A 14,639-nucleotide genomic window follows, 5' to 3' on the forward strand; every position below is an offset into this window, starting at 1 on the left:
CTGAGGGAAAAAGAAAAATAAGAAAGAGCCCCTTCTTGGCTTCACTTCACAGATCATTGGAGAGACAACCTATGGGAAAAACCCTGGGTCAGTAAAAGATTTACAGAGAATATTCTGAATCTGAACTCACAGACTGTAAACACTGGAACACAGAGCAGGGAGGAGCTTCATCAAGTCAGATATGCCTTTTCCTGAATTGAATTGGCTAGTACCATCAAAAACAGTCACAATTAATCTATATATACACTGAAAGTTTTAGAAAGAGGCAAAATGTATTTGTGGTGGTCTCTAACATTTGCAGAATAACTTCTTTTCTAAAATAAAGTCAGTAATACTTAGGCCTTCTAGACTCTGTTCTCAAGATAATTCATTGCTACAACACATATTTTCTATTTTTCTCTAGTTTCTCTAAACATGCAGGTTTAAAAAGAATCATTTTATTTCCCTATCAAGACTCTGCTGGCTAATCCAGATGCCCATTGTGTGAGGAACGTTACTCACCCGAGAGCAGAAAGTGTTACATATTTTGTCACGACATTCCATCATCTGAAGTCCTGTAATGTCATCTCTTGTACTAGTACAAGAACATTCTCTGCAACCATCTTCCCACGTCTTCCCAATGGGGTAGACGATGTTGTTGTGCACACACACCTATGGAATACAACAATTTATACATGAAAGAATACTGTGCTGCTCTAAGGACACGTTGCTGGCTTCAGAAGGCTGATTTTTAAGACATGAAACCCACCATAATTTTTATTAATGTTTCAAAGCCAGTAGAAACACAAGATCTTAAATTTGTGACCACTCTTTTGAGGAAAGGAAAGTAGGCACAGCCGAAGCTGCTGTTTTATAAAGAATGAATTGGAGACTTTTATTTGTATTCAGTGGAATTACCCAGGGTCTGACTCAGTTTCACTGTAAGTATAATGCGATACAACATTTAGAGAAGATAAACAGAGAGTCTTGTAGAAGGAGCCACACGCACAAAACTTCTGCCAATTGTATCTGCTAATCTGAAAGATACTACTTTGGGCTACAAGCATTCATTCCTGTATCCTTAGGCCACCACATCTACCACAAAAGCAGTGCCATCTTTTATATTGCACTCTCTATTAGTAAATTTTACAACACGTTATTAAAGACATGAATGTCTGTTAATTTTATAGATGTAGAAATGATCATGGATCATGGAGAAATAAAATGACTTATGCAAGGTCATGAACTACTCAGGCTTAGAAAATAAAGCCTAGATCTCCTGAGCTGCACAACAGAGTAACCCTATATTAGGCTGCTAGGTAAGGTTGCTTTAGTGAACAGGTTATACTGCCCTGCAACTTTTCCTTAAGCAACCTTACCTTGAAAGTTAACATAATATAATGACTTAATAAAAAGTTGGCAAAATTAGGAAAAATTCATCCTTGTGAAGCTTTAACAGAGTTAGGTACTAATGTGGAAAAAAAAATAAAAATGGCCATGTAGTTTATGCAAGATACAATACCTCATCAGGTAGAGGCAAATGTAATCAAGGCACACAAGGAGTATAGGTATAACGTGTCCCAAAAATGTCAATAAAGTTAATATAGGATTGAAAGTATGCAATTCTAAAATACAGTAACTGTACTCATCCAAAAGCACATACATGTTATCAATAAATAAAAAAATAAATATATCAGAATGACCTCTGAAATTCCAAGTGTCTGAATAGCCTTGAAGTTACAAAAGGTTACATATACATATAATCATCTGAGTATCTCAAAGTCACAAAAAAATGTGTTGGTAACATCAGAATAAAATGACGAATGAAACAAGCACAGTATGTTGCAAGGGTGAAATTTTCTCAGACATGTAAATTAAAAATGTATCATTTTCAGGTAGTCTGTTTGGTCTTTTGTTTATATCTATCTACGCTCTTACTGTGATGTTGTCCCCCCGTATGCAAAAGATAATCTTATCTGTTCATCCTGCTTACCGTTCCTGGAACACAGGTAGTAGATATGCAGCCACAGTCATTGGTGAGAGATCTGGATAAATATCCAGGAGGGCAGCTCACTGTTGAGTTAGTACAGCTGCAGGTACACTCATATTTATCACAGCACTCTGTCTTCTTAACAGTCAGCTCCCGATGTGGTGGACAGAAAGGTCTTTGAGCTAGGCTGCATGCTTCTCTGTTACAAGCTAGCAGAAAAAGTTTAAGCACAGAGCATTTCAGAGCACTGCAAATGAACAGGACAGTTCTCTGGCAGCAAGGCTCTAATTGCTACTGCAAACTGTAATACATCTGCTTAATAAACTGAGAAGTAATGCAGATATAAAAGACCCAGGTCAAAGATTGTACTGCAGGTTCAGAAGTTCCTATCCTGACAAACACATATTTGTATCTTCTCTCATATACAGAAAGATTTATAAAATAAACATAAGGGTCAGTGCACACATATCCAAGAGTACAGTGTTTATCTTTTCCTTAATTCAACAGTGTACTCAGAAAGGGCCAACAATAACTTTCTTTCAAGTCTGTGAAATCATTTATGTCTACTAGCTCCCAAAGAAAATCTTTCAGAGAGAAAATGTAGTGCATAAAGGACGTTGTCCATGTTGTTCAAATGCAGTGCTCCAGTATCACCCAGGGCTAAATATAGATATACATATCTTACCACATGTATAATTTGGTCTGCATTCTCCAGGGTTGGTCAGTGCAAGCTGCGAGCCAGACTCACAGACAGGGACAGGAGGCAAATCACAGGAAACCAGATCACAGACTAAGAAGAGAAATTGAGGGAGTGGTCAAGACCATGCCTGACCAGTTAGCCTTCTAGAAAAGACATACACATGCAGGTCCATCCCCATTTCATTTATTCCCTACACTCAATTGCTATCTTAAAATACAAAGTAAGTTAGATTTCAGCAGGTCAATGTTTGTTTTCAAAAATAGCTAAGGGAACAATTCAAGTGTATGTTATGAATATTCTAGTTCTGATTTTGTACCTAATGTGCAAACACAGATCACACAAAAATAGGTAATTGGAAAAAAAAAAATACACTTTTAGTGTGTCACTTTGGAAAAAAATAAAATACAATACAATAAAATAAAAACAATTCTCTATTGCCTTCTTCATCTCTTAAAAAGGGGCAAAGTCAAGTTTGAGTTTCTTCTTTTTTTCTTTTTTTTCCACACAGATGATAACTCAGTCATTCAGTGAGTTATAAAATTAAAATATATATGTAAGTGTTAAATAAAGATGCAGATTTTATACCTTTGAAACATCTGATAAAAACACATACCAAGAAGATTCCAACAGTTTATGAGAACCTACCACACTCATATTCAGGGCAGCACTGGCTGGGGTCCCTGTGCAGACGAGGAACTTCACAGGGACCACACTGAACAGCTGGAGCGAGAAAAAAACGTTCACAAAATAAGCTTGGATAAGAACTAAAATGCTAGGTAAAAAAAAAAAAAAAAAAAAAAAAAAAATCAGTTCAAGTCTAGTCACACTCAGATCTAGACCAACTTACATTTGGTAGTAGTGCAAGGTCGGAGAGTGCAGTTTACTCTCCTATTGTCTAGACATGTGCAGATCTTGCAGGGCTCATTGGAGGGAATCCATGTTTCCATGTGCTGCGTGGAAAGAAAAAAAAAATGTTAGAAAGAAATCTAATAATCTAATATCCTGATCACTGTTGTACTGGTGGTAGGAGTGGGTGAGAAAAATTACTGTGAAAAACAAGAAGACTACAAGAGAGATTAGTTGGTTGCTCTGTTAACTGTAAGAATCCAAGGAGATGCGTAATTATGAAATGACTGTAGTGTACCAATTTAACAAAACATGTAAAGTATGCATGAATGAGATGAGGAATTACTATTGTTTTGTGCACAAGAAATGCTCAGATGTTATAAATGCAATCACAAGCTATTGTGAGAGTAACAGTGGACTACATACCATGATGGATGTTCAGTGATAATAAGGGAACCAATGATATTTTAGGAAATACATAGAAGTGGCTTCCTTCCAAAATTAGTGGTACTTAAACACAGAGAAATAAACAATGAATATTTTTGATCAAAAATATGTTGGGTCTCAACATTTGATTTCCCAGTGGTTTGCTGGCTGGAAAAACTATAGAAAGCCCAAATCTGAAACAATCACTCCTGTACTGATTACCAAGAGGTAATAAGCATACTCAGAAATTGCCAGTAAAGTACATCATTATTCAACCACTGGTCTCTCTCCTTAGAGAGAGGAAAATCATTGATTTTAAAGATGTAGTTACCTAAAAAGTGCTATATACATTTAACATCCATTTGAATAGGTAGATAAGTGTGAAAAAATGCACTATGGAACAATAAAGTTAATTTGCACAGTCAGTCCAGGTTCTGTGTGAGAACACGTAAAGTAGGTTAGGACACTGCTAAGGGAAAATGTGTCAACCAGAAATTTCTGAAACGCATTTTATAAAAGCTTGCTGAGACCCTCAGTAATAAAGAAAGGAAACATATTGCCACCTGCACCTAGAGATATCTATGTACTTTAAGACATTACAGGAATCTGAAAGGACAATAAAAATGATATTTTACTTTCAAAGGTTAACACCATGGCAAGGATAAAACAGGAGGCATTCCAGAACAAGCCAACCAGAGATTTTACAAAGCTTAGAAACCATATCGCATAAAGTTGGTTAATCTGCAAGAAATCTATTTTAGTCAAGGAAAGCTTTCATTGATGTATTTCTAGTAAAGAACATTATCTCAGGGCTTGAGAAAGCCACTCAGAATCCTCTGACAGAGCTTTCAATGGACTCAGGGTTAGGAAGTCCTGAGAAGGAAGCTGATAGGGAATGCTTACATTGCAGGCAGTGATGTGAAAAACATTTAGACATTTCAGAACACAAAGCAAGAATCACAACTTTTTACTCTTACTCTAGCATTTACCAGCCTCGATTTTCTGACAGGTTTTCCTCAGTGTAAAGAAGTCTCTTTCTAATATCAGATGACACGACAAAAGATAGAACAGTGTCAGTAGAGCTCTGTATAAGTATCAGTATTGAGAATCCAATAAGCCCAAGCACTATCTTGGGTAGAATGGAACAGAGGAAAGAGCACCAGAGGGAAACACGGAGTTTAAGGAAATCATAACCCACTACAAATTGCACTGCCTGATATATTGCTCACATGGCTAATCCTGCACTGGAAAATAAACAAAACGGCTGTGTGAGCTGATCCTGCCCTGCCTGCCACTTCCCCATCCACACAGCAGCTGCATCTAAGCCTTGCTATTGGGGTACTAGACTAGAGGTTCTCGGAGTTAAGATCCCACTAAGGGGTGTGTGACAACTCGCATGAATTTCAGAACTTCTGCAAAAAGAAGCAGATATCACTGCAAACATTATTCTCAAGATGTACCCTGAGCTTTTCTTCATGACAGCTTGAAGCAATTATTTAAATGGAAAATGCACTACAATGCCCAAGGATTCGGGGATTAAAGGATACAGACCCTACACTTTAATCTACATTTTAATTCTAATAACCATTTTATATAGAATCATGATATAATAACAAGAGTTCTCAGGCTTTCTGGTAGTTATGCACAGCTGATCTGTGTCTAGGATAGAAATTACATACATTGCATGCTATTCTTTTTTCTGTCAAGAGAAATAATATGAATTTTTTTTTAATGCCTCTTATTACGCAAAATTACCTTTTATTTATTTATTTATTTATTTATTTATTGCCGGCTTGATAAGCACTACAGAAAACGAACAATACTGTATTTAAAACAAAGATCCACAACAGAACACACAAAAACGAAGGCTACATGCATGGAGATACTATAACCTTAAAACAAAAGCTAATACAAAATACAAGCCAAATGTGCTGAGTCGACCTCGCCTGAGCTATGCTGTGGCAGCACCAGCAGGTGGCGGGCGCAGTGAAAGTAAAGTGACTCGTGGTTCCTGCACTGGAACAGGAGTGCTCTTAGCACTTGCTTCATGTATCACCAAAAAAAAAAAAAAACAAACAAAAACTTGATCTTATGCTAATCAATGCAAACTGTATTTAAAAAAGGTGTTTCATCCAAACACTGCTTTTTTTTTTTTTTCCTTTCAGATTAACTGCACACATATATTGCTGAACTAAATGTGAGTGTAAATCTGTGTTATAAAGTTATTCAGAGTACATTTATTTACATGTTAAAATTCAACTTTTTTACTGAAAAAAAATAGACCACAAACACAAACTTCTGTTATTTACAGAAAATCTGTGTTAAAAATAAATGTCTGTCTTTAATAGCAGATTTTGCAAGTATGATAATACCATCCAAAAAACTCCTAAGAATCTAAAGCCCATAAAATACTTAAACTAAAGCCTTCTTAAAGTCCCATAACAAAACTGAAGATTTAAGAGGCCTGTATGACTTAGATGAAAACTCTCAGAAGCTGTGGGTGAAGAGGAACAACATCACACCCACAACAGGATATAAGGAGGTGCTTGTGCACCCACTTGTGTGATACTGAAGGGGAAATAAACAGTCTGTTTTACTGAAGTCCAGCACCCACCACTCATAGCTATTCCCCATCCCATTCTGCCACAGAGATGTCTGACTTAACTGAGGAAAGTGGATTTTCAAGAAAAAGAAAACGTTGAACTCCATCAAAAGAACAATCCTCATATGCATATATTTCTTGTTAAAAAAAAAAAAAAAAAAAAAAAAAAAAAAGAGGTAGGCTAGTATGGCTTGACATAAGGTCAACTTGGTCTCATGGCTCCACACCAACCACTGAAAATATTTCAGTTTGCTTTTCAAAGGTAATACTATACATTTTAAGCAAGTGTTCCAGATTAATGATTAAATTGTCATTACTGGTAAAAGCTTGCTGAATGGAAATGTTTATCTTGGTAAATGTTGACTTACGCCATCCCTCCTCTTTTCCCCCATCCCTCCCTCCACACAAATTTGTCATGCATTTCCGGGTGTGTATAGTCCCAGCTGTGAATTTTATATCCATCCCAGCCAATTTCACACTAGGTTCACACTAGGGGAGCTACATGGGGCCAACAGCCGGCTGATTATGAGGAACTGAACTAAAAAAATAAAGCATCTAAAGGGAAAAGTAGTTGGACATACAGGACAAACTTACTTGCAAAAGTACAAACCCCAACCACTTTCAAAGGTAACCTGCTAAATATATAGTTACCTGATGGTGCATGCCATCTTCACTGATGCATTGTGTGCAGACCTCTTCACCAACACAGCTGTCATTAAAAATCACCTGTCCAGCTGGACAGAAGCAGCCCTCTGTGGGATAATCCTTGCAGACACTGAGTTTGGTACTATTCTCACAGTGCTTTATGCAGGCTTTATGACAGTGATCATATATCAAATATGTGGGACATTTCATTGCTGGGGAAGACAGAAAAAAACCTCTTTAGATGGAGATTTGAAATGGAGAGTGATATTTCTACTCATACATTCTCCAGAATTCTGCTGAGTTTTTTGAAAGCCATCATCTGATAAACATATTTTGTCCTCTGAAGCCATTTACATCTTTGAAAAAATATCTTTAAGAATAGCAAAATATGCAGTAGAAACTGATTGTCATTAAATGACAGTCCATGGAAATAATCGTCAAGCTACATTTTCAAGTCCCATGAATCAGCATAGAACACCTTACTCTAATAATGGTTTAAATGAGCTGAACATCACTGGATAATAGACAGAATCTGGAATCATCTTTACATGTCTTAAAGAAGCACTGATAACAGTACAAAGTTAGGACTACAGCATTGAATAAAGAGATTTTGACAACTCAAGGGGTAGTAGTGTTCCCAGGCAACTAAAGAAAGCTAATAAACAGAATATTTTGTTACACCAACACTGAATCTGTTGGATACCTGCACCATATTAACTGAATTGCCCTAAGTCAAGAAAAGTTGCACTTCCCCTAATCCAACTCATAAAATTTTTTGCTGATGAATTCACAACACTGAGGGTATTGTCTCTAAAAGCAATCATAAAACTAAGGCTATAGCTATTTAAGAAACCTATGGACACTGTTTCAGTACCGTGTACTCCCTTAGGTCTACTTTATTTTCTCTGCAGCTTCAACTAGGAAAAGTGTTTCTTATTTCCCAGTTTGTTACTGCTGTGAGGTTTATAAAGCGTTTTTTTGAGTCCCCTAACAAAAAACACTGACAGAAAATTACTGAATGAAGAGATGAGTTCCCAAACAAGCAAACATTCATCAGATGAACTGTCTACACACACACACCTCTTAGCCAAAGGAAACAGAAAATAAATGCTTTTAAACTTAACCCTTTTCTGTTTCAAGAAATTCTAAATGCAATTATTTCTGGTTTGTTTGAGTCTATTGTTGTGGTTGTACGTGTGGACACATATTATAGTCCAGTATGCACAGAGAATCTTGAAAAGCCACAAGAACTTGACAGAGTCCAATCCCCTTACAAAATGCTTTGTTTGGATTCTGAAAATACAAAAGGTCTACCCATGAAAAACAGGAAAAATTGCCTGCTTAAAAATCTGTACTAGTAGCTACCTAGACTATTTTCAGCTTTCCAGAAAAACTCATTCACCAAAAAAAATCTGCAGATAAGCCCGTAAGGACTGGTGCTTATTGTCTGTGATGGTCTCCATTCAGTTCTAAGAAATATGTATGAAAATACATCCACAGGGACTGTTAAGGTAGCATTTCATCTGCATTTTTATTCTAGTGTCAGCACAATGGCTTTCACCATGTTTATCTACCAATAGCCTTAAAGAAAATCTTGTAAACCTTCTCTGCACAAAATTAGATTAATTTATTTCAGAGTTTAATACCGATGCTCATTAGAACCTGGACAGCTCCTAAGTAGAATCCATACCAATGGATTATGGTATCCATAATTCATACCTCTAACATACTTCATGCTGTTTAGCCTCTTGAAGGAGCCAGGTGTGTAAAATGAGGTTGAGGAAAGACAACCCTGACTCTAGATATTATATTTAAAAGCCTGTGGGCCTGTGTGAAATGGCAATGGTTTTCCAAGGAAAGAAGAAATGAAGTAGTTATGTTTTGCAAAGTATAGAAGTGTTCATGTGAATGCTCTCGTCTCAAACTGGATTCTGGCCTTGGGCACCTGGGACTGAAATGCACATAATCAGTGTCAGGACATGGGATAAACATTATAAATGTTCACAAAATCATTCTTAAACATTCTTTCATCTTCCTGGTATGATAACAATCAGGTGATTGTAGAAAGCCACCTCAGACACATTAGTGCCTTCATGCTCCAGAGGCCAGGTCCTACATGATTCACAGGTTGCTGTTCATTTTGTATGGAAAATTCTCTCAGAGATACAGATGGTGAGAAAGCATTAAGGACTCTCCACAGACTGCCTCAGAAAAAAGTATTTCAATAAGCCACCCTCCTGGCTGGCTATTTCAATGCTTATTGCCTCTGAATAAAAGGGAAATGACAGTAGGTATTAACAAAAGGGAAAAATAAGGCTGAAAACCAAATGAAGAGTCCTTCTTCTGCCAAATTATTTTCAAATGAAATCTACATCAGAAAATAGCCTGTATGGTGCTACTATAATCATGTTGATATTTTATTATCAGTTGGTTGGATCCACTAAAACATGATTTTTTTATTTCAGACTAGGAAAAGAACAGTAAAAGGAAATCTGGAGTTTGGGGCGGGGGGGGGGGGGGGGAGGAGGTGCAGAAATCACTTTCCTGTGAACAAGTGAAAGCATGGCACATTTCAAAGACTCTTCTGGTAGATTTAAGTACTGACATCTCTTCAGCTGGCTGTTCTGCCTTTGATTTACAGTAGCCATTCCTAGTAGGTATTCCTAGGGAAAATATAACCTCTGTGAAAATCTACAGAAAGTTCAAGTTTATCAAAACAAATCACTTATCGAGTTCACGGTGAAAGATATAGAGTGGTAGTTTGCAATGGTATTCACTTTGACTTTGTGGTTCAGATCAGATGAGACAGAGCATCTTTGTTTAAGTATTCAGTGGAGAGTTGGAGGACTAGCTGTTTTTCATGCCTTTGATAGATGGGGAAAATACACACTTCCAGGTGACAATGCTGCTACTTCCTTACCTGTAGTATATTTTAACTACTACCTAACTCCTGATGTCACATACTGCTGACTTGCCTTTTCCCTCCTTGTACTGGCATACCAGCAAAAAGGACAACTAAACGCCGGTGCTGAGGGAGCTGGGATGAATAATGCACTAGGTGCAATAGCTCATCAACTGCCAGTCAACCTCCTTGTGCTGCTCAGGCACAGCTTTCTTAAACTTCCCTTAACTGGTCTTCTTCAACCAAAACAAGATATTTAGGAGGCTTTGTGCAGTGCTCTTGGGATCACTCCATTAAATCTTGGGATTTCAGGGTCACATTAAACCAACTTAGACTACGGCTGCCATTAGAAGGGGCAGTCCCCGCTCTTTCTTAGAGATAACTCACCCCAGCTGCTCTGTTTTGCTGGCACTTTTTTCCCTTTATGAGTAGTTTTCAGAGCTCACCAGGAAGCATGTGAAGACTACTGTCAGCACAGCAAAAGTAATGGGAATGCACAGCTGGAGATGGAAGAGGAAGAAAAGAACTGGCCTTCTGGGCTGAGATCAGCTGAAGGCACCCTCATACTGTTGATTACAGATCATGGTTTAAATTTTTCAGCTGTTATGGTCATTGCCAGTGTGCCCTGCTTATATGGAGGATGAGCAGCAGCAGACAATCTCAAGGTAGGTTGACTACACAAGCCTTTCTTTAGCAGAGGTCGTTAAAAAGGTTCTTGTTACTCATTGCTTCCTCCTCCTGACCCTCGCCTTTACTTCTCTCCCAGATGTCACTGCACATCTGTTGAGGGGGCAGCAGTCTGTTATTTATTTGCTTTCTAACCTGGGCCTGCAAAACAATACAATGAAAAACTAAACACAAAACCCTCAAAAAAAAAAAAACCTTATAAAATACGTTGTTTCCTATCAAAATATTTTTCAAGGAAACCCTGCTGCTAAGTGCAACCAACATCTTGCTTAAAGAACCACAGCTTTCCTGAGTTGTACCAACTAGGTCTTTGTCTCATACACTGTGCAAGGATTAACCACCTATCCAAATGCAATTCATCTGGAAGGCAGTATTGGCAAGTACCTAGAGGACATGTCCACACTGCACATAAATGAGCTGAAAAAGCTGCTGAAAAGCACTCTGCTGTCATTTATCTTCTGAGTATTTCTGCTTTCTGAGCAAAACTTGCTAACTACTACTGTTACCTAAGCTACACAGTTCAAAACTGACTAGGTCACCTCCACATGTGCTGTCATCTGGTTTGTAAATGCAGAATAAATGTACCAAGGTCCATCATATTTCCAGGTGAAAAAAGCTTCCTCTCCACCCAAAGATGAATCCCAACATGTATCAATATTGGTAATTCAGTGACTTGTCAGCAAGCCCTATGATCTTCACACTAATATAAAGCTTGTATTATTATTGAAGTAGAAACTTTATCCAGTGAGCATAACTGTGAAGGTGAGCCTGCTCAAGGGGTATATATTACATGTCTGAGTTACATGGCTGTCAGTACAGGCTATAGGCCGCTGCAGCACAAGTCTGAGGGTAGCACCTGGGAAAAGGGAATCTTCCTCGCTACACATTTCCACCCACTGAGACAAAGTTGGAAGTCCACCAGATGCCACTCAACATATACACTGTCCCAAGAAGGAGCAAGTAAAGCTCAGGCAGTGGAACTGAACAAGCACAGAATGCGGAACAGGCTTTGTCTTTATGGGATATTCCAAAAAGTATATTTACCCATCCAGGAAAAGACTTGTCAGGAAAGACATGTGCAGTTTGAAATGTCCCAGCATGGCATGACAATAATATCAAACACTACAAAAATTACAGGGATTTACTGGAAGGGGAGATAGAAATAAACCAAGCTACTTCAGAACCATACCATTGTTATTAAACATGTAGTGGTAGGGTGATTAAGCTGTACTGTCTATTTAGTCTTTAGTGCATTCTGTATAATGTCCCTGTAATTGGCAGTTTCATTTTTGGCAGTTGCACACATGCACCTGCATGAAGAGATTATGCTATTGTTAAGGCGCTAACGATTTCGTTATGTAACTACTGTTAAAATGGGCAATACTTTGGCTATCCTGGTACATGCTGTGTAACAAAGACAGGAATTTGAAGGCTGCGGAGAGTTATTAAGGTACTCTACTGACACTGAGACTTGGACATTACAATTTGCAAAGTCTGACTGAACCAATAAATTTGGAAAATTGCTGGCAAAATTCTCCTTCTCTTTTCTGGGTCTGCATTTCAATTGGATGGTGTTGCTTCTTAAAAGAACCAGTCTTCGATAGCAACATGTTACACACTAACGTATCCTGGACAGATATTTGAGGCATTAACAGAAGACATGGTCAAATTCACATCCTATTCCATAATTCCCCAATCTGAGCTTAAAACATGAAAACCAAACTATGTACTGATTTTTTTATGTGGTATGACGCCTTTAGGATGTCGGTTCTCCACTTATGAAGTAGAAAGTATCTGGGAGCATAAGGGAAAAGAAACAAGGCACCAAGAACTGACTACAGGCACCTAGAAAAATCAGAGATGCAAAAAACAACTGGGATATCGAGACACCATACGAAGGGCCAGCTGGGAGAGAAATTCCCTATATATATACACATCTCAGGTACCTGACTAAACCAGAAACTCTGTAAGTGAATACTGAATGTCTGTAACCATCACTGTGGACAGACTAACCACTTGAATTAGCCACCTCAAGAGTTACTTATTTGTATTTAATTAAATGTTGCATTTTGGCAGATATTTCTTAATAGAAAAAAAAAAAAGAGAGAAAAAAAAAAAAAACACAGGAAGACAGGGCAGGAATTCTTAGGCCTACAAAATTTTAGGGGAGTGAGTATACAAAACAACTGGCCAATTTTAGCACTAGCACTTCTATTAGGCTCTGGACATTTGCAAGGCTCTCACATCCTGCTATATTCCTTTCTCACAGCACTTACAAACTCCTGACATCCAACAGATATAGAAAGAAAACACAGCCAGGAGAAGAATACATGAAACTTGACCTGCAACTTCTGCCCCATTACGTGGTATTCAAAAGTTAATATTGCACTGACAAGATGGCCATTATCATCATCATCACTGAGTCAAACAATTTATGCATCTGTTGTACTGTATGGTAAATTCCTTACGACAGAACTCGGGTGTTCTCCAATCTATGCAGATCCCATTTTCCCTGCATATGTGAGCATAAGTAGCTATCATCTCGCAGACTTCATCCTCATAGCAGCTGTTCTCTTCACAGGACTCATAAAACGTGTTGGGGGGAGTTATCCTGTGGCACTCTGCAAACTGATCGGAGAGCAGGAGGTGGCAACGTCTTGCAGCATGCTCAGAGCATCGATCTTCTCTCCGGACTTCACAGATCTTCCCTGGCTCTTTCAATGTCCAGTCCTGAATAAATACGCCACTGTCAGAAGTGACAGAGCCATTACGTAATGTGAAGTCATTGGCATGGTTCTGGTCACACACCCCTAGGAGGGTGAGTAAAATGAAAAGAAACAGTCTGAATACAGTCATAAGTAGAAAAAAAATAGAGAAAACATGCACAAGACAGAGATGGTTGGAGCTGCTTAGAGAACTCCATGGGGAAGATGAGTTGACATTTTTTATAGCAGTTACCAAAATAGGCATAAAGACCCTGAGTTTTGTTTCCTTGTTACAGGAGACACATATTATGCCATAGATGTCTAACCTATTGTAAAAGGTGCCATAAAATTAACTCTCCTAAGCAGAGGTATCCCCCACAAACCCTTCATCTTCAGTCCAAGCATAGTATATGCCTCTCACATACATGCACAAATATATGCAAGAACCTAAGGTTAATGCCTCATTTAACAGAAAAAAAATCTCCTTGAACAGATAACGTGAAAAAGGAAAACATGACAGATGCATAGCCTTGTTCTTTTTAAGGTATTTTTGGGAATCAGTGAGCTGTTACACTGATAGGCATAGTAGGAAAACAACAAAGATTATCAGTGTGCAATACAGGATCTGCTCAAAGAGTTTACGAGGTTCAGGATCACACAAATTCCAACATAGTTCAAGCCCAAGTAGGAAGCTGTTAAAAAGACTAGTTTTCAAACTTACCACAAAGCCCTTGTGTTCCTGAAGAAAACCTCTTTGGATTAAGTTTAAGAATAAATTCATTGTTTCTTGGAGTAAATGTGAGATTATGGCCAAGATGGGAGAACTTGATTTCATGCATTATTGCTCCATAGACAGTGACTTCAAACAAATTGCTAGAATAGGGAATACGAACGCTTCTACCATCAACAGCCACCTGTTTCCACAAAGGCAAGATCATCACATCAGTTGTGACAAGCAGTTAAAAATCAATCCATTCTTACAGTTTAAACACATTTTGACTGAACCTGAATATAAGAATTAATTTTGCAAACTGTAACTTTTTATTGGTTCTAAACATGCACAGAATTACTTGATCTACATTCTGTGTATTAGTCAAACAACTTCTTCAGCATTTTTCCATATGAGGACATTCATACCACATCGTGTATATACAGAC

At 38.0% G+C, this 14,639-nt stretch overlaps 1 protein-coding gene across 1 annotated transcript in view; it reads right to left on the reverse strand.

The window, feature by feature from the left end:
- The window catches only part of VWF (von Willebrand factor), a 150,028-nt gene that overhangs the window by 30,169 nt on the left and 105,220 nt on the right, over positions 1 to 14,639 (reverse strand). Inside the window, exons 36-43 of the mRNA XM_068654434.1 lie at positions 14,204 to 14,396; positions 13,246 to 13,587; positions 7,195 to 7,400; positions 3,517 to 3,619; positions 3,315 to 3,389; positions 2,655 to 2,759; positions 1,973 to 2,178; positions 502 to 651 (exon numbers count right to left, since the gene is read on the reverse strand). Of these exons, the coding sequence (XP_068510535.1) occupies positions 502 to 651; positions 1,973 to 2,178; positions 2,655 to 2,759; positions 3,315 to 3,389; positions 3,517 to 3,619; positions 7,195 to 7,400; positions 13,246 to 13,587; positions 14,204 to 14,396 (1,380 nt within the window). The remainder of the gene's footprint in view (positions 1 to 501; positions 652 to 1,972; positions 2,179 to 2,654; positions 2,760 to 3,314; positions 3,390 to 3,516; positions 3,620 to 7,194; positions 7,401 to 13,245; positions 13,588 to 14,203; positions 14,397 to 14,639) is intronic.

This window comes from Anas acuta, chromosome 1, assembly GCF_963932015.1.
Source record: "Anas acuta chromosome 1, bAnaAcu1.1, whole genome shotgun sequence".
Taxonomy (NCBI): domain Eukaryota; kingdom Metazoa; phylum Chordata; class Aves; order Anseriformes; family Anatidae; genus Anas; species Anas acuta.